The sequence below is a fragment of the Portunus trituberculatus genome, chromosome 3, assembly GCF_017591435.1.
Source record: "Portunus trituberculatus isolate SZX2019 chromosome 3, ASM1759143v1, whole genome shotgun sequence".
Taxonomy (NCBI): domain Eukaryota; kingdom Metazoa; phylum Arthropoda; class Malacostraca; order Decapoda; family Portunidae; genus Portunus; species Portunus trituberculatus.
Genome location: NC_059257.1, coordinates 6,408,595 through 6,435,254, shown reverse-complemented (window position 1 = coordinate 6,435,254; position 26,660 = coordinate 6,408,595). Strand labels below are relative to the sequence as shown.

General features: G+C 46.5%; 1 protein-coding gene across 1 annotated transcript in view; it reads left to right on the top strand.

The window, feature by feature from the left end:
- The window catches only part of LOC123509627 (mucin-2-like), an 81,291-nt gene that overhangs the window by 41,175 nt on the left and 13,456 nt on the right, over positions 1-26,660 (top strand). The window contains 14 exon segments of the mRNA XM_045264060.1: positions 3,659-3,775; positions 3,963-4,074; positions 4,344-4,998; positions 5,152-5,222; positions 7,469-8,983; positions 14,591-14,652; positions 16,151-16,589; positions 17,860-18,069; positions 19,583-19,645; positions 21,663-21,857; positions 22,633-22,908; positions 24,071-24,222; positions 24,615-24,813; positions 25,604-25,702. Coding sequence (XP_045119995.1) covers positions 3,659-3,775; positions 3,963-4,074; positions 4,344-4,998; positions 5,152-5,222; positions 7,469-8,983; positions 14,591-14,652; positions 16,151-16,589; positions 17,860-18,069; positions 19,583-19,645; positions 21,663-21,857; positions 22,633-22,908; positions 24,071-24,222; positions 24,615-24,813; positions 25,604-25,702 — 4,165 coding nt within the window.

Here is a 26,660-nt window from a genome sequence, read left to right as displayed (position 1 = left end):
TGGTAACGTTAATAGAGGAATGTTTTTAGAGGGAAAGGTGAGATAAAGGTGTTTTTTGGCTTATATTATTATGGTAGTGTTAATAGAGGAGTGTTTTTAGAGGGAAAGGTGAGATAAAGGTGTTTTTTTGGCTTATATTATTATGGTAGTGTTAATGAGACAAGTGTTTTTAGAAGGAAAGATATCAGGAGGGTGTTTTTTATAGTTCATGTTCTTATGGTAGTGTTAACAAAGGAATGTTTTTAGAAGGAAAGATATCAGGAGGGTGTTTCTTTAGCTTATGTTCTTATGGTAGTGTTGAATAGCACTGTTTGTAAGAGGGAAACATAAGATAAAGGTATTGTTCAGCTTATTATATGTCGAAATAGATGTTCTTATTTTTCCATGTATGTTTATATAGTGATAATAAGACAGACATCATCAATTATCTCACACAGCACACCTCAACTTACTTTACAAATGCACTTTAGTTATTTGTAAGTGTTGTCTTTCTACTTTTAAATCACTTACTTTTTTATAATGGAACTTTTCATTCATAACACAAGCTTCTTTACCTTCACCACACCACTTAAAAAAAAGGAAGAAAAAAAGAAAAATGAAATGAAATGAAAAAAAAAAGACGCATTTGTTTATAAGAAGTACAGGTAGAGAGAGGCTCATTTTACACCTGCTTACCTTGATGGGGGGAGAGAGTGAGGGGGGGAAAGGGGGAAGGGAAGGGAAGGGAGACAGGTAAGGTGAGGTTGGTGATGGGAGGGGGGGAGTGGAGATAGACAGGTAGGTTGAAGGAGGGGGTAAGGTATCATCATCATCACTGGTTTAGAGATTTAAGTTATGTAATAAAAGATTTTCCTCTATAATAGTAGAAGGGAAGAGGAGGAGAAGGAGGAGGAGGAGGAGGAGGGACAGGTTATAGATACATGGTGGTGGAAGAGGAGCAGGAGGAGGAGGAAGGAAAGGAGACGTAGGAGTTTGTGAAAGAATAAGGAAGAGGAGCAGGAGAAAGATAGATTTCAATGTAGGAGGAAGAGAATAAAGAAATGAGGACAAAGAGGGAGAAAGAGAAAAATTGAGATACAATAACTGGAGAGATATGGGAAATAAAAGAAAAAAGGAAAGAAAATAGAGAAAGGAAATAGAGTAAAGAAGTGAGAAAATCAATTATGATGAATAGAAAGAGAAAGAAATAGGAAACTAGGAAATAAAAGGAGAAAAAGTAAGGAAGTAAGAAAATAGGGTACAGAGGAGGAGGAGGAGGAGGGGAAGGAAGAGAACAGGCTTAGCAGGTTGTTACAAGACACATCACATTGACACAGTTATTTCTCCCATAGCATGAAAATAAGCAATCTTAACTAAGGTCATCCACTCATAAATCACAAACAAGGAGTGGAAGCAGAGTCGAGATCAGTGGAAATAACCTCCATCCACCTTTCCACTTCCTTCCACGTTCCTTTCACTTCAAGGTTATTTCAGCTGGAGCATATCTTGGGTTGCAAAGTAAATAGATACGTGTGTGTGTGTGTGTGTGTGTGTGGATTATGAGATTTGTAAAAGGAAAGGAATGTGGCTGCAATATGACACTGAGGGACTTGTGACGCCTGTTTGTCGTTCCAACTGTGCCGTCTTGGAGCCAGTTTTGGTGTGTCAGGGGGCCAGTCCGCTCCACCCTCTGTCTTGTCTGTCTCCTCCATTATTTTAATCTGTTACATAAACAGAGACATCGCCGGGGCAGTGTTTGTGGTAGAGCATTGAGTAGTGGAACAATACAGCACAGCAAACCACCCTGTGAGGAGTACTGGTTAAGATACACAGCACAACCTTGTCTGTGGAAGAAGATGACCAGCAGGACTCCACACACAGCACCATAACATCACCGTTGGGAATTGTAGTGCCAGCTGTGATGTGTGTGTGTTAGTGTCCCCTCTGTGTTGCCAGCCACAGATTGTTGTGCTTGTCCGCTGCTCGGTCAGATGTGTCCTGTGGATGGCCCTGGACTGTGGGCCGAGTGTGAGTGACAATGGACCATAGGGTGGTGAGGTGCCAGGTGCAGGAACGGGTGGACAGCCTAGACGCCCTGCCCCAGGCACTGCGCAGGGAGGGCGTGGCCAGCCCCTGCCCCAACCCTCTCATCAGAAAGGTGTACAGTGAAAGCAGCATCAAGCAAGCCTACTTGCTGTGTGAGGAGGCGGCCGTGTCTGCCCCGCCGCGGCCACCGAGCCATGACATCCCCGCCTGGCTCACACTGAGTCCACGTCCTGCCCCGGCCAGCCAGCCCATCAATGTGCCCCTGCTGTACCAGACTGTGTGTTACCTCCCCCAGAGCTTTGTGCTGCTCAACCCCCTGCTGCCAGCCCCGCCTGTGCCTCTCTCCCCGCCAGAGTCCCCCCGTGCTGCCATCAACATGTCTAGCACCACCACTACCATGTTCACCATGGCTGGCAGCCCCAGGGAGGGTGCCGGCAGGAGGGAGCCTTCCCCTCGCTGCTGGTCCCCTGCTCCCCTCTACCAGCAGGAGGCAGACCGAGGGTACCTCCAGGGCAGCAGCTGCTCCTGTACCAGGATGAGCCAGCCCCGCCCTGTGTCCTGCTGTCCCTGCTCCCTGCTGCCCAGCCAGTGGCCTGTCCCTGCCCAGCGGCCTGAGCTGCCACCACCACCAGTGTCCCCGCTGTGTCGCCAGCCCCCAGACACCCCCAGGGAAGACTCCTCCTCCCTCACTTACTGCCTGTCTCCGCCTCACATGTCCCTCCACCCCGGCCAGTGCAGCTCCCCGCACCACCTAGCCCACCGCAGCAAGAGCCTGGAGACCGACACACTTCACCACACCAGACGGTTCTCCCCAACACGGCACCACAGCAAGCCGGGCAGCCCCTTGCTGTTCTACCACACCCAACAGCAGATGAGGAGACCAGACTCTCATTGCAGCTGTGTGGGAGAGTCTCCACCGCTCAGAGTGTCACCCACACCCTCACCCTCACGCAGCCTCTCACAGCCCCACAGCTCAGACACATTCTTCCCCTTCCCGCAAGACACCACTGACTCCTCCTCCGGCATGAGGAACACTTCGGGCCGCAGCAGCTGTGGCTCCCTGCACTCCACAGACTCGGCCAGCAGGCGGCGACACGAGGCAATGTCTGGCGAGGCACATCCCCACACAGCGCCGGTGCCCATCATACAGCTGCCCTCTTCCAGCAGCACCTACGATGACTCTCTCAGCAACACCTCCAGCATGTGCCTGTGCTCAGCCTGCCAGGAGCAAGGATCGCCCCCCAGCCCTCAGAAGTCCCCACGCAAGAACTGGTCCCTGCGCAAGTTCCTCCTGGACCGCATGCTGGCGTCCAGTCCGTACTCCAGCACTGGCTCCCGTGGCTCCCTCACTGATATGTAGGCACCCACACACATAACACTCATTTTCCAGGCACACACATTTTGCTCTCATTTTATTTGTTTTTTCTTTATCATATACATTTTATTTATTTCCCTGTGGTGTTTTGTGTTCCTCCTGTTCCTTCTGTGATTAAATTTTGTGTTGTTATGTGTTACTCTAATGATAGGTGTGTGTAGGCAGTGTTTGTTTTTATCTAGGCACTACCATATACTTCTCTTGCTTCATTCATTTCCCTGTTATGTGTTCCTGCCATGATAAGTTGTCCTTTTGCAGACCGACAGTGAAGGACCTCCTGAACCATGAGTTTTTCCAGGAGGACACAGGAATCAAGGTGGATCTGGCCAACAAGGAGGAGGCCATTGCTACTGATGTGGGCAAGGTGGTGCTAAGGTGCGTCTCTCCTTACATTGATTGACCCTTTTCTGTGTAAGATGTGCACTGTCCAAGATGGGGAAAAAATAGATAGATAAATAAATTAATAGATAAAGGTCCATTGAAGTGCTTGTCCCAGAAAATGTCAAAAGATAATCCAAGTTTCATGTTATTGATGTAGTAATTATGTGCTTCTTTGTGGCAGGTTACGTGTTGTTGATGCCAAGAAGAGGAAAGACAAACACAAGGAAAACGAGGCTATTCAGTTTGACTTTGACATGGAGAAGGACAACCCAGACAAGATTGCCGAAGGAATGGTAATGTTTGCATGACACGTCTGTAGTACTGTTTGCTGTGTAACATTTCATGCATGGTAAAGGAATCTGAGTCATGGTGTTATTTTGTGTATTATATGTAGCTGTTATTGCCCAATGCTAAAAGATCTAAATTTTATTGGTACAGGTATTGTCATAAGTGTGAGTTGAGTGATGTGTGTGTGTGTGTGTGTGTGTGTGTGTGTGTGTGTGTGTGTGTGAGGTGTGGCATTGCAGTGTGTGACAGCAGGTGTGTGTTTGTGTGTTTGCAGGTAAAGATGGAGATGATCATGGAGGAGGATGAGCGGTCTGTGGCCAAGATGATCCAGACACAGATCCAGCACCTGCAGCGGGAGCGAGAGGAGCGCCGCAAGAAGGATCTGCTGGAGAAGGAGAAGCAGCAGCTGGAGGAGCAACAACAGCTCCAGCAGCAACAGATGCAGCAGCAGCAGCAGCAGCAGCAGCAGCAACAAATGCAACAACAGCAGCTACAGCCACAGCAGCCTCAGTTGCAAACACAGCAGTCACAGTTAGGACCACCACAGCAGCAGCTGTCACAACCCTTACAGCCTGCTGCACAGCCCACCATCCAGACCCAGACATCTATGCCAGGAGCAGCAGTGCAGCAACCACCACAGCCCACACAGCTGGAGCCTCAGCAACAGCAGCAGCAGCCACAGCAACAACAACAGCAGCAACAACCACAACAGCAACAACCACAGCAACAACAACCTCAGCAACAACAGCCACAGCAACAACAACCTCAGCAGCCACAGCAGCAGACACAGCAGCAGCAACCTCCACAGACCACCCAGTTGCAGCAGCCACCACAGCAGCCTACGGCCCAGCCACAGCTCCAGCAGCCGGCCCTGCAGCAGGACACACAACAGCAGATCCTGGCTGACACTCTTGCTCCAGAAAAACAAGGTAGTGGTGGTGACCGTGGGGTGGTGCTGCTCCACCCTGGGCCACCACCAGGCCGTGCCTCGTGCACCACCTTCACCTGTTACTCATAGTGTGGACTTATAGTGTGTGTGTGTGTGTGTGTGTGTGTGGGGCTGACGTGTCCGTGTGTTTCAGGTGAAGGAGTGAGGGAGTCCGGCTACTACACACTCACTACTGGCAGTGAGGCACAGCAGACCTTTGCACAGGTTAGTGTCAATGCCATGCTGTTCACACACACTCACACACACTCACACACACACACTCACACACACACACACACACACACACACACACACACACACACACACACACACACACACACACACACACACACACACACACACACACACACACACACACACACACACACACACACACACTTAAAGATGATAAAGCGATGGGACCAGATGAAGTTTCAGGAAAATTATTGAAGGAGTGTAGAGAAGAATTGATTGATCCATTATATGATATTATAAGGTGCTCATTAGAAACAGGGAAGTACCAGTAGAGTGGAAAAGAGCTGAAGTGGTGCCCATTTATAAGGGAGGCAGTAAGGAAGAGCCTCTTAACTATAGACCTGTGTCTCTAACAAGTGTGGTCGGTAAGATTTGTGAGAGGGTGATAAAGAAATATTGGATACAGTTCCTGGAGGATCATAAGTTATTATCGGATCATCAATTTGGCTTTAGGAAAGGGAGGTCATGTGTAACAAATCTACTGAGCTTTTATTCAAGAGTGGTTGACAAAATACAAGAGAGAGAGGATGGATGGACTGTGTATATTTGGATTTAAAGAAAGCTTTTGACAAGGTACCTCACATGAGACTGTTATGGAAATTAGAGATTTATGGAGGACTGAAAGGAAAAGTGTTAAAGTGGATGGAAAACTACTTGAGATGGAGGGAGATGAGAACGGTAATAAGGGATGCAAAGTCGGACTGGTTGGTGGTGGAGAGTGGAGTCCCACAAGGCTCAGTGCTGGCACCAATACTTTTCCTTGTATATATTAATGACATGCCAGAGGGAGTAAACAGTTATATTAATTTGTTTGCGGATGATGCGAAGTTGTGTAGGTGTGTGAAGAGTGAAGAAGATTGTGAAATTTTACAGGCAGATCTGGATAAGATTTGGGAGTGGAGCAAGAGGTGGCAAATGGAATTTAATCTGAGCAAAAGTCATGTGATGGAGATGGGGAAGAGTGGAAGACGGCCAAGAGGGTCATATAAGATGGGTGAAGAAGTAGTGTTGAAAAAGGTGGAAAAGGAAAAGGATTTGGGAGTGATAATACAAGACCATGGGCAGTTTGAGGCTCATATTGATAAGATGTTTGGAGAAACGTATAATTTGATAAAAATATTGGATTAGCCTTCCATTATATGGATAAAGATATGATGAAGAAATTAATTAGTACGGTAATTAGACCAAGATTGGAATATGCTGGAGTGGTTTGGTCCCCTTATAAAAAGAAGCATATAAGGAAGTTGGAGAGATTGCAGAGAATGGCAACAAAAATGGTTCCGGAATTGGCAGAAATGACCTATGAGGAGAGATTAAAAGAAATTAATTTGCTTACCTTGGAACAAAGAAGAGAAAGAGGAGATTTAATACAGGTTTATAAACTGTTGAACGGACTGGATGAAGTGGATAATGAGCAAATGATGTTGAGAGAGGAAAACTTAAATAGAACTACGAGATCGCATAGTAAAAAGATAGTCAAGGCAATATGCTTGAAGGATGTGAAGAAATATAGTTTCCCACAAAGATGTGTGGAGGTGTGGAATGGTTTGAGTGAGGAGGTGGTGTAAGCGAGGAGTGTGCATAGTTCTAAAGGAAAGTTGGATGTGTGTAGATATGGAGACGGGGCCACACGAGTATGATACCCAGGCCCTGTAAAATTACAACTAGGTGAATACACACACACACCGCGTAGTGTAGTGGTTAGCACGCTCGACTCACAATCGAGAGGGCCGGGTTCGAGTCCCGGTAAGCGGCGAGGCAAATGGGCAAACCTCTTAATGTGTGGGCCCTGTTCACCTAGCAGTAAATAGGTATGGGATGTAACTCGAGGGGTTGTAGCCTCACTTTCTTGGTGTGTGTTGTGTGTTGATGTGGTCTCAGTCCTACCCGAAGATCGGTGTATGAGCTCTGAGCTCGCTCCGTAATGGAGAAGACTGGCTGGGTGACCAGCAGGCGACCGAGGTGAATTACACACACACACGGTCTCTATGTAGGATGAGCACAGAGTTTGATCAGTGGCAGTGGTGGTGGTGAAGGTGTTCCCTCCTCACCACCACCTCCCTTCAGCTGCCTTCTGCAGGTGTATCTTTCCTCCTCAGAGTGAACCCTATTGATGTTCTTTTGCATGTGTGTTCTTGTGGAGGGTGCAGGACAACTTGTCCTCCACAGCCTACAGGATGCATCAGGTCGGGTTCTCATTCCTTCCTGCTTTGCAGGATGGACAGTTATTCTCTGGGACGTATGGGTTTAGTAGTTATCCTGCCAGCTCAACCCAGTACCAGCCTGTGAGCGCCGGCTTCCCGCAGCCCCAGTACCCGCCGCCCCTCACCACTGCTGGCACCTCGGCCGCCCCGGTGTACCAGCAGCAGCCTCCACTGCCACAGGTAGATCAACTCCAATCACAGCAGCCACAGCAGCCTCCTGAATATTACAGTAGCCTTAGCTCTCAGGGGGTGGTAGGGGGCGGGCCCCTCATGATAGGCACCTCCCCTGTGGTGTTGACCTCCCAGCAGGTCCCTGTTCAGACTCACCCACTAGTGATGGCCTCCATGCCCATGGTGGTGCCCACACCAGTGCCACCCCAGGTGCCCCAGCACCCATCCATGGTGCCACAACAGCCAGCACTTGCCCCACAGCCAGGAGTACTGCCCTCCACCCTGCCAGCGCTGCCTCAGGCTATCCCCAGCCAGGCGGCTCTGGTGCCGCCACTCTCCATGGCCACACAGCCACTGCCCCTGGCCCAGCAGGCATCAGTGTCCCAGTCTGTGGTGACCTCAGTGCCACTCATACCACAATCGGGAGCTGCAGCAACCCCGCCAATAGTGACACACTCTGTGGTGCCTCCCTTGCCTGTGGCTGCTGCCCAGGCCTTACCAGCCAACCCCATGGCCATGGCCCAGACCCTTATGACTTCCCAGGCCTCCGTGGTGTCCCAGCCAGTCATTGCTGTGCAGCCTGCCACCGTGTCACAGGCCATGGTTGTGCCCCAGCTGTCACACCAGGCCATGGTGACACCACACCTTGTGCCAATGCACCAGAGTATTGTGTCCTCACAGCCCCTGGTGACCACACCCTCAGTGATGACGTCACAGCCTCTGGCCACCTCACAACCCCTGGGTACATCACAGCCACTCATAATGTCACAGCCAATGATCACCACACAGCCTCAGATGGTATCACAGGGCCCTGTCACATCACAGCCCCTGGTGACCTCACAGCCACAGCTGGTACCCCAGCCCCTTGTAACTCACAAGGCACCAGGCATTGCTGAGGTCCATGTGGTTAGTCGCATGGACATGCACAGCCACCCTGCCATGGGGCCGCCTCTCACTGTGGTACCGGAGCCTGTGCCAGCCCTGGCCACACAGCCTGGAGTGCCTGCCCCCCAGGCCCCAGCCAGCCTGGCACCAGCCTCTCAACCGCTCACCACGGAGGTCTCCCCTGTCCTGATGGCAGCCTCCCTCCCCAGTGCTGGGCCACCACAGGGCCTGGTGTCATCACAAGCCACCATCATCACCACCACTGCTGCCTCCACCACCACCCTAGATACAGTACCACCCCAGCCCCCCGCCAGCAGTGCCCTGCCAGACAGCCAGGATGCAGCAGCCACACAGCCCACGACCCTGCAGAGCCAGCCGACCGTGGTGCCATCCCTGCCGCCAGTGGTGTCGTCCGTCACGCCGGTAGGAGCCAGCCCGTCACCATCCACGGTGGTGGGCGATGCCAGCCAGGTGCCGTTCCCTGTGCCTCCCCCCAGCCACCGCTCACTCTCACTCAGTAAAAGTGCTGATCCCCAGCTGGCACCCCTCCTCACCCCTCCCCTTTCCTGCTCCATCCCCCTCAGCCACCACCAGCCAGCCCCATCACTCACCACTCCCCGCTTCACAACACCACAACACCACAAACCCCCTCCAGTATTCTTCCCCCCAAATTTCTCAGCAGAAGTGATGAATGGTGTAGCAAGCAATATGGGTGGAGTTAATGCGCCACAAAGCCACTCTAGTATGAGCCAGCCTCCCCAGCAGCTAGCGGGCCAAGCACCGGACAGTGTAAGTGTCCACTGCGTGCTGCCTGTGTGACTCACCGCAGCTCCTGTGTCTTGGGGACCACTGCCTCACACACACACACACACACACACACACACACACACACACACACACACACACACACACACACACACACACACACACACACACACACACACACACACCTGGTCTCAGACCTATCCCAAGATCGGAAATAATGAGCTCTGACCTCGTTCCGTAGGGTAACGTCTGGCTGTCTCGTCAGAGACTGCAGCAGATCAAACAGTGAATTACACACACACACACACACACACACACACACACACACACACACACACACACACACACACACACACACACACACACACACACAGCCAGAGGACGGGTTCGATTCCCCGGCCGGGTGGAGATATTTGGGTGTGTCTCCTTTGACGTGTAGCCCCTGTTCACCTAGCAGTGAGTAGGTACGGGATGTAAATCGAGGAGTTGTGACCTTGTTGTCCCGGTGTGTGGTGTGTGCCTGGTCTCAGGCCTATCCAAAGATCGGAAATAATGAGCTCTGGCTGTCTCGTCAGAGACTGCAGCAGATCAAACAATGAATCACACACAGAAGAATATCTGTGTATTGGTGCAGAGATGAATAGCAACACACACACACACACACACACACACACACACACACACACACACACACACACACACACACACACACACACACACACACACACACACACACACACACACACACACACACACACACACACACACACACACACACACACACATTGACACTCACACCACTTGAATTACGCAGACACTACATCCAGCCACTACGCTTCCCACCACCTGTCTGGCCACCCAGCATAACTACCCACTGCTCTCCTGCATCCCTTGGGGCCCTGATGCAGCATCTGGTGCTGCCCAGTCCCCGTGGCGGTGCAGTGAGCAGTGAGTGGTGTGCGGGTAGTGCCGGTGCCCTCAGAGTGCTCCCACAAGACACAATGCTGCAGGTGCTTGAAGCGTGAACAGCACAGTGCTGCCCTTTTAGTTCCACCACCACTACCCACGCCATGCCATGCACCCAGCCTGGCCACACTGACCCCTCACCAGCTGCCCATTGCCCTTCTTTCATAGTAGTGGAAGTTTATTTATTAACAATACAATTTCTGCCTTAGTGCTCCCATGAATAGCTCCCTTTTTGTGTGACTGCACAGTTCCTAAAGTTAACTGATGGTTAATGCAATTTCTGTCTTAGTGCCCCCCACGAATAGTTTACATTTTTGTGTGACTGCACAGTTCCGTAAGTTTACCGATTAACAATACAGTTCCTGCCTTAGTCTTCACAAATAGTTGCCATTTTTGAGTGACTGCACCATTCCTGATTTTAATAATGCCCCCAAACCCTTAATATAAACTGCACACTGGATATGTATATTAATAACCTTAACATATTTCATAACACTCCTCGTTAACACCTGTAAAGCCTCAACTCACCTTTCAACACCATAAACTGTGACTACTCGTGAACTGCAATCCCAGACCATCTTCCTGAAGATCACACACAGGTTCAGGGTTTGCACCAGACTCCCCTAACTGGCTGACCATCCCTAATATTTCAAGTTTTCCCTCAGCAACACAGAAAAGGGCATTGGTGCTTACTTTAATTTCTTGCTGCGTGTTAGTCATGATCACTGAGCTTCTTGTTTCCTCCCTCAGACTCCATGCTTCTGTACCAGCCTCATTTGATAGCACGCTTTGTAACTTGCTTGCCTCCCAGTCTCTCGTGACTCCGTTAATCTTACCCAGACCCAGACCCACTCATTCCCTCAGCCTGCAGCCCTCACAGTCATTAATTAACTTGTTACTTTGTGCTTTACTCATTGATTTGTAACTCATGTTTTTGAGATGCCTAAGTAACAGTGATGTAAATTTTGTATCATGAAAGTATCACTGACATGCTTATTCATCCACATACTCATGAAAGCCTTGATGGTGGACTGATGTGTCAGGGTGGGTGTGGTTTGGTAATGGAATGTGGAGACCAACATTGAGGTATCTATAGTCTATCCTCTGAGGGGGAAACAACCATGTCCTTCACACCTGTACAGCAGCCTCTCTCTCACCTGGAGACAACACAGCGAGCCTTGTAATAGTGTGGTAGTTTTGCCCCTGTGTTAGTTGTAGCAGGCTTCCCCTTGAAAATGTGGTTATGCAGGTGTTGTCAGTGAATTAACCTCCTGTACTCACTGTGTTGGTAGTTTTCCCTCATTAAGTTCTCTTGATGTAGTTTCAGTTGACAGGTTTTGTAAGACTGTTAGTATATCAAAGGATTTATAATGAAGAGAAAATGCAAACACAGTGGATGTAAGTACAGTGGGTTGATAAGCTGCTGGTAATTTTGTATTTGTAGTGATGGCATGATTAGTGACCACAAAGCACCACTCTAGCTTTGGTGATCACCTGGGCCTCAGTGGCTGCTCCTTGTACAGTCAAATGCCAAGTAATCTACTAAACGTACTCATGAATTTAGTGTTTTCAATCATTCATGTGTCATCTGATTTTAGCTTCCTTAAAACGTGTCATCTGGCAAGTTTTACAAGGAGACTGTCAACATATCAGGTTTAAGACTAAAGGAGAACAATTAGTAACAATCTATAGTCACTTGTTTATGAGTTTAGCATCTTGTGTTATTTGTGAATTCTCTGGTGGCTTCCTTTAAACATGAGTTATTGTGTTTTATAAGGAGACTAACAACATATCAGAAGGTTTAAGACTGAAGAAAATGCTAAACCTCATAGTAAAGATTGTAGTATATGAACAGACATGACTTTGACTGTACATTGCATCTCTGTCAGTACAATCAGTAGTACCATCTGTGTTTTGAATACTAGACCAACATGCATGTGCTGAGTAGACCCCCTAGCACTTGTCCTTTGCCAAGGCAGCTGCGTACTGTGCCCAAGCGAACGGCATCAAACTTGACCCACACGAATTTCTGAAGACTCTGGTGTTTTGAGTCTACATTTAACAAAGTAACGTGTGGCCGACTTGTTTCCTGAGGTGACAGAGAGGCTGCTGGGAGGACCTGGCTTTCATTATACTATTAGATTACTGAGCCTGGATGCTTGCTGTTGTTACTTACTTTTTTTTTTTTTTTTTTTTTTTTTTTTTTACCACCAATAATTTTTTAGACCCTGCATTGTATCTTAATTTTTCTGTCACAATTTTTTTTTTGTTTCTAAACTTTTTTGTAATTAATTTTTCTTCTTATTGCATTTTTTACAAGCTGTTCATTGTGTCTGGTGATTTTTTTCTTTTAAATTTTCGTTTATTTTGTCATTTTACCCCTGTATTTTGAGTTTGTGTGTGTATGTGTTGTGTGTGTGTGTGTGTGTTTAAGAGGCTGGTGGAGGGGACAGAATAGTGTGGTGGTACAGTGGGGGGGTGAGGCAGTTTCATGTCAGCCTCGCCACAGCCCCTCACTAAATGTGTAACCTGCAACACCCCTTGGCTCTGTGTACCATGCGAGTGACGTACTGCAGTGTTATTTAAGTCATAGCTTTAAATTGGTTTAAAGTGATGTTGCAGTATTGGATAAGGTTTTTTGAGTGATAAAAAAAGAAATGTGTTGAGCCTTTGCACACACACACACACACACACACACACACACACACACACACACACACACACACACACACACACACACATACACAAACACAAACACAAACACAGAAGAATGAAGTGAAATATAGAAACACAACATACACTGGACTGAAATCATACATACATACAGCAAAACAAACACACACACACACACACACACACACACACACACACACACACACACACACACACACACACACACACACACACACACACACACACACACACACACACACACACACACATCATGAACTGAATGTGAGTAATATCCCTTATATTTTCTTTCTTTTACCTTTATTTTCTCTCCCTCATTATTTGCTAATATTTCCTGCTAGTGGACAACAGTTTGATTGGTTTTGATCTTGGTGGTGGTAACGGGTTTCTGTCATGAACCCGGCAGACTGTCACCCTTCCTGCTGGCTGCTTGAACACAAAATTGGTTCTTGGGTATACTCGCAGCAAGGGTCATAGTTGCTAGCTGAACGGAACATTGTACTATTCATAATCTCTAATATTTTACTTATGCATGATTGTTTATTTTTCTTGGCCACAGCATTGATGTTTCTATGCTAGTTATTAGAGGATTCTGTATTGTATAAGTTTTGATCTGATATAAGTTCAAATTTAGTGTACGGTGATGCATAGTTTGTGTGTGTGTATGTGTGTGTGTGTGTGATTGCTATCCAGTGTTTGTTGCTTACCTTGTTCTGATAAAATTCTAATTTGGCCCATTGCAGTGATGTTGAAGTTTGAACAGTATGACTTTTTCTGCTAAGTGTTAAAATTTTCTCCCTTGACATTTTTACATAATTAGTTCCGTTGTATTATTGAAATGTTATGTATCTACAGGCACTGGAGTAACCATAGATGTAGATGATTATTTAATTTACTGCCATAAATCCCTCATTACTGTATAAAGATCTTGCAGAGTAACTCGCAGTGAGGGGATAGATGATAGAATAACCATGTCATTTCACACACACTGGAATGATAATAGAGACAATCTTATATATAATCACACATAACCCCCATTACTTATATTAGTGCAGGGATAAATAATATAAAGCTTTGTTTCTATCACAGTAACAAATAAAACCTGGATGAACAGTCAGGAGGGGCTAAGAAACCACTCCATTCCCTCTTGTCCCTTACATTTTGAAGTGTATTTAATTCAGCCTTAATGCTTTTCTGTAGCTCCTTTACTGGCATCTGTGACCCAAGCCAGGAGAGTGCCAGGTGATCCTCTTAAGTGCCCCCATACCTTGACCTCTGACCTTCCCACCTTGCATCACCCCCCCCTCCTCCCAGTCCTCCTTTACAAATGAAGATATAGTTAGCGGTAGTGTAGTCTCATTGAAGATACCACTAATAACAAGATTGTTTCAAATTTCTACCGTTGTCAGTGATATATGGTTTTTTTTTTTTTTTTTTTTTTTTTTTTTTTTTTTAGAGATGTCAGTTTTATATATTTCTAAGTGATGTAGTTAGTGGTAGTAAATGTGTTCACTGGAGTTATCATTAATAACAGCAATATTTTAGCCCTGTCAGTGAAAGTAATGAGTGGTTTTTTTTTTAGATTATATTGAGGGATGTAAGTCAGTATCACATTTGTTGCTTAAAATGTTCTAATACAGTTGTGCCTCCTCACAGGTGGAGTCTTGTCCTTCACCGCAGATCCTCGCCGACACCTACTCTCACCTGCTCAATGACAGGTGAGTGGGCTCCCACTGCTGCCTCTGTGCTGTGATTCCCCATAGCATTGCAGAAGCTAGTGCCCTCATTGCTGTTTTTTTTTTTTTTTTTAACTAATGCTCTTATCACCATTGCCTCTTCTTTCATGTCTATTGTTCTGAAATTCATGTCTTCTTTTCATGTTTTATTTTTCTTACTTCATATCAAAACTCATGTCTGTTCTTGCTTTCAATGTCTTGTCTTGAATGTCTCTTCAGTCAAGACCTCAAGTCTCTCCTTATTTCAAATCTCTCATTCCCTTTTCCTATTGTTTTCTCTTCTCTCTAGACCTCACATCTTAAATCTTTTGTTTCTTCTCACATTGAAACTCATCCTTTATCTCACACCAAAGTTTGTCATGTTATTCAAAAGCTCATATTCTCTTTACTCCTCATTACTGTTCACCTGGCTTGTTGAGTTTGTTCCATCTGTTTGTTCCATTTGTATCTTCCAAGCAATGTACAGCATCTTACATTTCCTCTTCCCCACTGTCATGCCTCTTGCTCGGCCATCATTGTGTTTACTCCTGTATTGCATTGTCTCTGAATGCAGTCACCCCATCCTTGCTGTCATGTCCCTTCACCCCATTGGTTCTTGAGTGTCACCCTGTGTGGGGCTGCTGTTCTGTCCAGTGTCATGTGTACATACCCAGCTGTGCCTGGCTAGCTTTTACTTTTAGTCATCTCTATCTGATTGTGTTTCTAAGACTTCTCTATAGAATGACTACTTCACAAGAGTCTATTTCCATCTGATTCTCTCTCTCCTCCTTCCTTCCCGCCTTCCCTCATCTATCCTACTTTGCTAGAGGTCAACCTTTTACATTACATTGTTACTTAGTTTATGTAATTATTCCACCATGACCAAACCATCTTGAGTAAGCATTTGTATTTGACGAACTTTTCATTCTGCTTCCTTTATCTCACCAACCAAGTACTGTACACACTTCCAATGCCTTCACCACACCACCATCCATTCTCTTCACAACACCAGCATTCCTTAAGTGACATCTGCTTGTACCTTTGACCTTTTTTTTTTTTTTATGTTTTTATTTGATTTTCGTGATTTCCAAACATTAAGTTAAGTTCTTAAAAGAAACAATATTTAACTAGTTACAGTGAGTTTGACAAAATCTTTAGTTGTTACATTGATTAATTTTCAGTCAAGGTTTTGATTAACAGAGCTTGCTAAATTAGTTCATACAGTTTTATTTTTATCATTGGTATAGCTGACTATTAGTTGATTAACACCTGGTTTCCTCAATACCAATCTGTTTTGTCTGCTTAGAGAGCTTGTGTTCATAGCTATGTTAAGCTCTTGTTTACTGGCCTGCCTGAGACATGCGCTGCGTCTTGCAAAGTGCGTCTCTGTGTGTTAGTGTTGACCAGTGGTGCATGCAGCAGGCAGGTGAGTCCCACAATTCTCTCGTTGGTGAAATACTTGAAATATTGACATCTGTGTTCTTTCCATGTGTCTGGGAAGGTCTGGGGGTGGCCATGAGATGCAGACCACCACCTCCCACTCCACCACTGCAAGCTGCAACACCCAGCCCTCCTCCACTACCCCTTCCACTCTACATCCTCCTTCCTCAACCCTTTCCTCCTCCTCAACCACCACCACCACCACCACCACCCTGACGACCTCCGCCTCCGCCCCCACCATTCACCCTACGTTTGATCCCAGTGCGGCCTCAGAGTCGGAGTGCAGTGAGCACCCGGCTGATGGCTCCGGCAGCAAGACCCACTCGGAGCGCACCAAGAGACCCCGCAAGAAGAAGACCCAGGATCGATTCCCCAAACTGACTGTGCTGAGTGCCAACGAGACCATGGTGGAGTGCCAGTTGGAGACCATTAAGCAGAAGACGATTACCTTCAAGTTCGACATCACCGACAACGACGCACTAGACGTGGCCAACAAACTGGTGAGGATGGTGGTGGTGGTGTTTACATTGGATGTTTAGTGTTTTTTTTACAAGGAGGTGCTGTGGTGCTGATGTGGATGGTGTTGACGGTGTTTATATTGGATGTTTAGTGCTTTTTTACAAGGTGGTGCTGTAGTGTTGGTGAGGATGGTGTTGATGGTGTTTATATTAGCCCTTTAGTGTTTTTTCAAGGTGAAGCTGTGGGTGTAGTCAGCAAACTGGTGAGGAGTGTGTTGATGATGTTTGTATTGGACTTTTAGTGTTTTATACAAGGTGGTGTAGTGGGTGTAGCCAACAAACTGATGTGAGAGCAGTGTTGATTGGTGTTTATATTGGCCATTAGTGTTTTTTTTATTTGCAAGATGGTGCTGTGGTGCTAATGAAGATGGTGTTAATGGTGTTTATATTGGATGTTTAGTGTTTTTGACAAAATGGTGCTTTGGTGATGGTGAGGATGGTGTTGTTAGTGTTTATATTGGCTATTTAGTGTTTTTTAAAAAGTGGTGCAGTGGGTGTGGCCAACAAACTGGTGTGAGGATTGTTTTTCTATCGGACATTCAGTTACCTACAAGTAATGCTGTATAAATGATGTAAGGGCAATGTTGATGTTGATTGACCATTTAGACATTTTTGTAGATCATTCATTCACGTGGCTGTGTTTAGTCAGTGCAAAAAATGATTAACAGCAGTAGTATTTGTTGTAATAGAAATGATCCAAACTGCATACAATAGTCTTATAATCCTGTTTTGGTGAAGTCATAAAAAAAAATTGTTAAAAACCAGAACGACTAATGATTTATACATCAGTCTCTACAGTTCATTCCATCAACTAACCATACAACTATAGTCTGTCTCCTCTAAAAATGGGTTCTGGATTTAAAACACATTGTAGCTTACTGATAACATAATTGATTTGATGTGAATAATACTTGTTTTCTGTTGATCACCACACTATTACAAGGATAGCTCACGGTTTTCCTCAAGATCTGACAACCACGCATTTCCTGGGACACTATTCAAACCAAGACCCCAGGACCCACTTTAGAGTAGACAGACTATAGTATAAAAGATGAGAGAGGGTTTTGTTTGGATATGTGTAGGCTGAGAGTGTTAGGGTTTTTTAATGGCGAGCTAAATTATTAAAGAAAGTGTTGCTAGGATACATTTGGGTGAGTGAAAGTTGTTAGGAAATGAGAATGATCTAGGATGAGTGTGAGATCCAGGAGCCACTTGAGACAAACTTTAATTAGTCTACCCATCAACTCCACAGGTAATGACAAACCTGCTGCCGGGGAACCACTCTGAAGTCGTCACCTTGTACATCAACGACATTATGCAGCAGCTGAAGACCAACCCGAAGGTGCTGCCCGTTGTGTCCACCCCCTGCCTGGACTCACGCCCTGGTCAGCAGCCATCCCAGGACAGCCACCACCGCTCTCCGTCAGCCTCCCGACGCCACAGGGAGGACTCGGATGCCAGGGTGAGTGTGTGTGTGTGTGTGTTGAGGAAGGGATGAAAGGAAGAGAAGATGATTATAAGAGATTGAAAGAGAGAAAGAAGGTTTGATTTTAGGGTGTGTGTGTGAGAGAGAGAGAGAGAGAGAGAGAGAGAGAGAGAGAGAGAGGATTGATTGAAGAATAGAGATATGAACACAAGAGAAGATAAAGGGAATGGAGAGATTAGATTATATAAGAAAATTAATGTGTGTCTCTACTGTATGAGAGATGGTTTTTGATAAGGTTTAAGAGTTGTGGAAGGAAGAAATGTGTCTGAATAAAAAAAAAGAAGGTTTAAAGGACAATATTCACTTTAACAGTTATGAAAAGGAGAAATGTGTCTGAGAGATGTAAAGGACAGTACAGAGTCAAGTTTACATTATGAAAGATTTGTTTGAATGTGAAGAGAGATTTAAGAGTTAATATTCTCCTGCCAACTTCTTAAATCTTTCATATTATTTCTGATTACTTTGTTTCCTCAATGTCACCTGGTGTTCTACAATCACTTGATACTTTTTTCAGATACTTATTGGTATTTTACAAGTTGAGAAATGCTACAATTGGATTTAGAGATTAAAGAAAATTTTGCCCATCAGTTTTAGTGCTTGTGGTGAAAGTGAGAATGTAATAGGCTTGGCAGAGAGAGAGAGAGAGAGAGAGAGAGAGAGAGAGAAAATAATACTTGCGTTGATACAGAGACACTTGACTGCTGATGATGTTACTGTTACTGTTTTCTAGTGTACGGCATTTTGCTTCTGTGCATTCCTAGTTTTGGAGCTGCTGCCCGCTTCCCTCTGTCAGCAGCATTGGTTTTGTGTACCCATTACAGTCCTTTTTTATCCATAAGTTAAGACTGGACTCTCACTGGGATAATTTTACCTTCTTTTTATCTACTACCTGTCTCTTTGAAAATGTAGATTAAGCGTGTTCAGTAGAGGAGTCTGTTTTGGTCTCATGCTCTCACAACGGAAGATTATTTTGATGAAGGAAACTGTTTTATGTTCCTCTCTCTCACCTCATAATCATTGTATTTGTTTATATGCATTTCATTTTCAAGGTGTCTTACTCCAGTCCCTGTTAACACTGTGCTCATCTCAAGCTTACTATGTGCATTTCATGTGTTTCTCCCAGTTATGTCTCTAATCTTTAAGACAGAGTGTGTGATGGGTGTGCTAGTGCTGGTGGTGCTGGTGGTGGTGCTTGTGGTGATGGTGGTGCTGGTGGTGGTGCTTGTGGTGATGGTGGTGGGTGTGCTAGTGGTTATGGTGATAGTGGTGATGGTGATGGTGCACAGCTTAGCCATACAAGGAACAAGGGACACTAAAGTCTAGGTTGTCATTATGTTGTGATACTGTGATGAGCCTTAACCCCACCACTGAGCCTTGGCAGCAGTGGTGTGGTGGTGTGTGCCTGGCGTTGGGCGTTGGTGTGGTGGTGTGGTGGTGGGGTGGTGGGGCAGTGCACACCAGTATCACTTATCTCTGTGTGACGTGCTAGGCTCGCTACCTGGCCAGGAAGCTGAGTCGGTCCTCCCCCAAGCGGCGGCGGCGACACAGCTCTGTAAGTAAACGTCACGGAGAGTTTGGTGGGTTTGTGTCTGACTCTGAGAATGCTATTTAGACCACCGGCAAGAGCATGTCGACGCCTCCACCCCGACCCAACCGGGCTGCTTCCGCGAGGCAGCCCGGGTGGCCTCGTCTCCACCTCACAGAGAGACGTACAGTTGAGCAGGACGGGCCAGCGTGTCACGTCGTGCTCTGCTTCCTCTCCCTCACACACACCCTGCCCTCACTATAGCTTCTCCTCATCTTAGCTTTAAAGACTTGTCCAAATTTTTGCCTCTCATCATTGGTACAGCACTCAGGCAACCCTCAGAATACCATGTCTCGGATTTGATCTTTTGTGTGTGCGTGTGTGTTTTTCTAGTGCTAACTTTGGGAAACTGTTGTCCTAGGCCCCACCTGCAGACCACCACCCTTGTCTAGTCTGTCCTATTGCACCTTGATCCTCTTGCCCCACACCCAGGAAGGCTGACACGCGGACTGGCTTACTCACTCTCTCACACACTCACTCACCGCTACTCTTGCTCAGTTGTCGTTGCCATCAGTAAGAGTTTCATTGTCAACAAGTTCAGATGCAGTAATGTGTTGGTCAGCCTAGTGTTGATAGCAGCCAGATCCCAAGCCGCACACTCTTCCTGGATCTTTTGAAATATTACCAATTGGTCACTTGAAGTGTCTTGCACATCACCAAGTGCAATGTGTCACCATCTAAGTACTGTGCAGTGTTCTGAGTACTGACAGGTGTAGGACCACTCTTACCAGCCTCACCTCAGTCCCTGTGTGTCCACCCCCTAGTCACGGTGATCCTCAGGTGTCCCTTAGCTTGTAGACGTCACACAATTCCCAGTACAGTGTCCTGCTGCTGCCGCTGCCGCCGTTGCTGCTGCTGCCGCCGCTGCTGCTGCTGCTGCCACTGAACACTCAGTCTAAACTCAGTCCCCCCTAATCACACTAAACCCTTGGTGTTGTAGAGTGGCTCCCTAGTGTTGCAGTAATGTGTCCTTTGTCATGCCACTAAAGCCTCCACCACAGTGTTGCCTCACTCCCAGTCTTTGACACCAGTACAAACTTGACGGCAGCTGTGTCTTGCTAAATGCCCCTCATTGCTCCTTCAGGGGTTACCTTACCAAAATTGTGTTACATCTCACCATAGTTTTAATTGAATGATATTGGTCAAACTACATCCCAGGCTGACATGCCTCTTGAAGGGGACTGGCCCAGACAAGACTTGTCTTGCTTCATGCTGGTTGTGATGCTAAAAAATTTAACTCTGTCACATCAAAATTTTGTGTCCAGTATCTAAAAGTCAAGTCAAAGGAGTAGCTAATGATTGGGAGGCAGTGTCAATGAGTGGTGGTGAGGAGTGAGTCTTGCACCACTCATTGCCCTGGTGTGTGTTTGCATGTCCTGTAAACACATACCACACCATGTGATAGCTGTCTTGATGACCACAGGAGGCCACCCAGTACTGGGAGCACCAGGGGAGTGGTGAGTCCCTTACTAGCTAGTGGTGGGAGGTGCGGGGTTAGGTCACCTTGATAGGACAGAGACTTAACGGTGATAGCAGCCGCCCCTTGAGGTGGATGTTGGTAGGCTCTGATATGTCGTGGTGGTGACTGGCTGGTGCTGTACAAATGTGGTGTGGTGATAGTGCAGTGGGGGGTTGGGGGTAAGGGTATTATTACTAAAGACACATGCCAAAGTCTTCGCTCTGGGACCGCTTGTGTTGAGCTCCTGGTGTAAGTTGACCTTTGTTTGAGTGGTGTACAGTATGCAGCAGTCTGCCGGGGATGTGCTTGGAAAGCTTTTCTTTCTCTAAATGTTACATTGAAGGAGTCGGGTTCAGAGAAGGAGCGAGGCTTGGCTTACCTCCGTGTTGAGACAGCGATGACTCGTGTCACCATCATGCACACCTCAACCTTGCATGGTTAATTGTTGCTAAATGCCTTTTTTTCCTCTATAACCCGACCGTCACGCACGACCTCTTGCCACGCTGACCTCACCTGTCCCTGCAGCGTGAGGAAGGCACCGGGGCTGATAGCACGCCTGGCACCCCCAGCAAGAGGGCTGAAGTCAGGGAAGTCCCACCACAGGGACAGACCAGCCCCGTGCACCAGCCTCAGCCCCAGCAGGACACGCAGCCTTCAGTAACACCCACAGCATCAATACCACAGCCACAGAAGCCTCCTGTCACGCCACTGGTCCCTCAGGTTGGTGCAGGCACAAGAGTCACTTGTTAGTGTTCTTTGTCACACTTCATAAAAGCTTTGCACAACTGTTCTTAAAATGTCAGACTTAAAGAAGTGTTTGGCCTGATTCTCATTCCCCCCAAAGCTTCCCTCTTAAGATGTCCTGTGCTGTCAACAAGCCTTGCTGCTCTATAATCATTCCAAAAACTCAAGTTGTCTTTGCTCCCTGGCTGCTGACCACCTTGTCCTGAGTGTAGGTGAAGGAAGACCGTGCTCTGAAACACTCCAGTGCCACACCTCCGTTATCAAGAGGCTCTGATTGAAGTTATGGTTTTTCAAGGGTGTTTTTATGATTGTAGTAATAGATTAGTAAGATTTCTATATTATTAAATGGAGAAACACTCTTGAGAACCTGATCAGTATGTGGCCTCTGAAAATAGTCATGGTGTGAGAGCAAAGTGTTTCTGAACACGAGCCTGTGTCGTAGCTGTCTTCCTTCATCCACCTCTAAAACACTCCCTATTAAGAGCTTCAGAGCAAGATATCCACCTGTCACCTATTTACTCCTACCAGATACCCTTTTATGAAATACTGCTTGAATCTCTTCATCACTTTTACTCTTGATTGTTTGCCAAAGAAGTGTGTATAGTCCTCTAAAGATGTATAGCCTAAGTGTGAGCTGAGTGGTGTGGAGTTGTGTGAGCTGCCCTGAGTGGAGGCTCAGTGTGGAGAGCATGCTGCGTGGAGTGTCCCGGGGGTGCGTCCCATCCCCCTGACACTGCAGCTTCCGATACAGGCTTTCAGAACATCACGCTTCCTGGTGAGTCCCGTGGCGGAACACAAGGTGGTGCCGGGACTGGAAGCAGAGGACACAGCAGCTGGAGTGGCACAGAAGCAGCAGCCACAGCAGCAGCCGCAGCCGCCAATGGACACCCTGACCCCCAGTCTTGTACCCCTTCCGGATGAGTCCCCTCAATCCAGCTCCATCCCTGCTTCCTCTACTGCTGCTCTGCTTCCACCTGCACAACCCCCTTCTGCTTCCACTGTGCCCCCACCACACCAGGACCCACAGGTAAGGTTGTCGTGTCCTGTGCCCTTGTCCCGTCCCTTCCAGTGCCCAAGACTGATGTACAGTTCTTAGCCCTTTCACTGGTGCTCACTACACTTGCTTCATATTGACACTAAACGACAATTTCAATGAGCAAAAATAAAACTAAGCTACTAAAAACTCACTAACAAGATTCTTAATTACTCTGTAACTCTTTTTACATATTCTAAAGTTGTAAAGTTGTAATAAGCTTAAAGAGAATTGTATCAGTCTGAGGATGAAAGCTTCATTTTTTTTGTATTCTCATGTTTGCTTCACTCTTCAAGCTTAATGTTTAAAGCTTTATTCACTAGGTTTAAATATTTTTAAATCAGCTTTCAGAGAATGTCACATTTTTGCCTAATTCTTCTGTACTTTTGCACTTTCTATGATCACGAATGTGTTTGTGTAAAAACTAAACTGCTTTGTCCCTTGGCCACTGTGCATGCAAGCAAACCTTGAATGGTTATGCCTGTGAAACAACCCACACAGTTTTGTTTAAGCTCCAGAATGTGCCAAACCTAAGTGAATATTTATTTTAAGTGGCCTGAAACTGAAGGTTCACAGAGTTTTGTTTAGGCTGCAGAATGTTTTGTCAAACTCTAACTTGGGACAATATTCTAAAACACTTCTATGCTGCATCTCCACTACTTTCAAAGGTTCTACTTGAAGCTACATTGGTTTTTAAGTGTTATTATGGTTGTAGTGATAGATTAACAGATTTTCTACATAGCTAATTGAAGAAATAGTCGTGAGAACCTGGCTAATCTTTGGCCTTTGAAAATAGTCATGAAAAAGGAAGGTGTTTCAGAATGCAGGTCCTGATGGGTTATGTGGTGTGTGTGCCTTGCCAGAACAGGCCAGAGAAGGATAGAAAACAAGCTGAATTTTTTTATAGATAAAGAAAATGCATTTTATTTTTATAGTGGAATGTGTTACAGGGAAGTGCACTTTATATTTTAAAGCAATTTTTGATAAGACTTTCAGAGCTGACAGCTATTAAATTTTGGGGCGAATAGTTTAATTAGATGCATTAATGTGTTTCCCTTTACTCTTTGAAGGTTTGGACTTATACAATTACCACAATACATTCTGGTTATGGAGAACAGAACCACATGTATAAATCCCTGCATTGCTTTGCCCTCAGCATGAAGCTGTGAGCATCAGCAGTGGCATACCAACCTCCCAGCCGGGATCAGGGGGCCCCACTCCCCCACACCACTGCACGCCGGAGAACACCTACACTTCAGACAGCCAGGCCAGACTCTCCCAGCAGAACTCACTGGAGAAGAATGACAGGTATAGTATTCCTCGGGTCCCCTCATCTCATTGGGACACTTACCAGGGAAAACGTCTCATGTGACTGACTGTTGTTGTTAGTGATGTGTAGAGGGAGGATGGTCCAGAAGAAATTATTTGTCTTCTATCTGTTGCTTACTGGCCAGTTAATGTTATGTGGATAGTCTCTGAAGTAACAATGTTCTGTCTTCTGTCCATCTTTTGTCCATCCCATAATATTTAATAAAGATGGTGCTGATGATATCTGTTTGCCAATCCCACAACAAGTAATGAGGATGATGTGGAGAGTAACAATGTTGTCTTTCCCTTGCCATAACATGTAATGAGAGGGCTATTGGAAGTGACCAGTATAATAGCAGCCTACAGTTCAGTAACTTATGGTGTTGTTCCAGCGTGACCTCCAACAGCAACTTGTCAGACCTGGCCCGCAAGCTACAACAGCTGCAGACGTCTGTGGGTTCGGCCTCAGCACACTCCATGAGTTCAGTGCACACCGCGCCGCCTCTCACCATGCCCAGCCACCCCAGCACCCCCGTCTCCCTGGCCACTCAGCCCACCTTCAGCCACGACCTCAACACACAGCTGGCAGGGGTGAGTGCCGTGTCTCTGTTGTGGTGCAGGACATATGCCTGAGCTCCTCTGGCTGGGTGGCAGGCAGGGTGTTGGTGTCCAGGAGAGAGGTCACTCATGTCTTATCTTTCATGGCATACTGTTCCCCTGTAGTGTCCTCAGTGTGGCATGACATGGCTGGCTGGCTGGCCCGGTATGGTTGGCTGTCCCGTGCTGTGAGTGGTGCAGGAGGTGGCATGCAAGGCTAGGCTGTGTGTGAGTGTGTGCGTGTGTGTGTGTGTGTGCGCGCGTGTGTGCTGTGTTGCTGCCTTGAGGTGGGCTCACTGCCTGACTCTGACATCACTCATTAATGCTCCTTCATTCCTTAGATCTCTAGTGATTTTTAGTTTTTAGTGCTTCTTATAATTATGTTTTGTTTTGAACAATTGCTCATTTACAATGCCTTTTTTTACCTTATTTGATTTTGCACATGCAACAAACTTAGAGACAATTTTATTTAGTTTTCTCCAGCACATTCCATTTATTTATGATCTCAGTTTGCCATCCATTCCTCCTCCTCTTTGTGAATGCTTGTCATGCCTCACAGAGATCATTCAGAAGTCTAGTATCTCCCTGGCTTCTTAGCTGTTATTGTCACAGTGGGTATGTACATGTACAGTGGGGCTCCCAGAGATGCACCGTGCATTGTGGGTGTGTTGGCCTGGCTGGAGGCCTTGTTCATGGGAAGGGGCACCTGTGTCATGCTGGGGTGAAGGTGCCCATCTCTGGCCCCACTGTATATAGCATAAGGCCTGATAGCCCAGTGTTGTAGGTGCTGTCCTCTCGGGCGTCACGCTGCTCACGGGCCCTCTGGTCGCCGTCTACCAACTACAAAACCTGCCCAGCCTTCTTCCACGTGTTGGCTCCTGAGGTGGGGGCTGCCCCTCGGTTCTTGCCCCTTGGCCTGCCCGAGGATCTTGCTGCTGTCTCTGGCCTTGTCTCTCTGTCCTTGACACCTCTGTGCTTGTCATAACTACATACAGTACTGTCTTGTCTGTCCCTGGGTGCGCTGCGTGGTCCTGGGCCTTGGTTCTCTCAGGCTGCCGTCCTTCCTGCATGTTTGCTCCATATCATTGCCCTGTCACTGCCTGAGGGGCTCTGGAGACACATTAGGGTTCAGGATGTACTCAAACAATTCAAAGAGTTCACAGTTATATTATCTACAGTTATCTCGAGTGAGCATCAATACACATGTATATTATGGTACCACAAATATATTTGCTTTGGGTGTACAGGATTCAGTTATGAAGTCAAATTTTATACTTTACTTAGTGTTCATTGAGCCACAAATATCTCAGCTTTACACAGGGACTCAAGTGGTGGGAGGATACTGCTGCACAACACACAGAGAGAGAGAATAACAAAAGCTTAATGGGAGTGATTTATTAGCCTAAAAGTGCCGGCCAGCTTCTCATGAGACTCTTTAACACTGGTGGTGGTGATGACTGAAGCCAAACGCATAATGACATTCTCAACCACAGGAATGAAGACTGTGGAATAGCATGTTACTTTCTGCATTTGTATCTACTGTAGGAACAAAAGGGACAAGTATTAATATGGTGGCAGGACTTTCCTTATGCTTACCTTCTCTGATTTCCTTGCCTGAGCCAGCTTGTACATCAATATACTGCAAGATGCAACACTCGGGTCAAGGTACACCAGACTTACTAACACATCATTACCTGTGTCTCTTGTCTTTGTACGTGCAGGGGAGAAAGTGTTGTCTTGTGTTGTCCCCCTCCCCTGGTATGGTGAAGTGTGTTGGTGCAAGACATGTGAAGGGAGCAGGATGTGTTGGTGAATGACTGAATGGATATGCTAGCTATTTT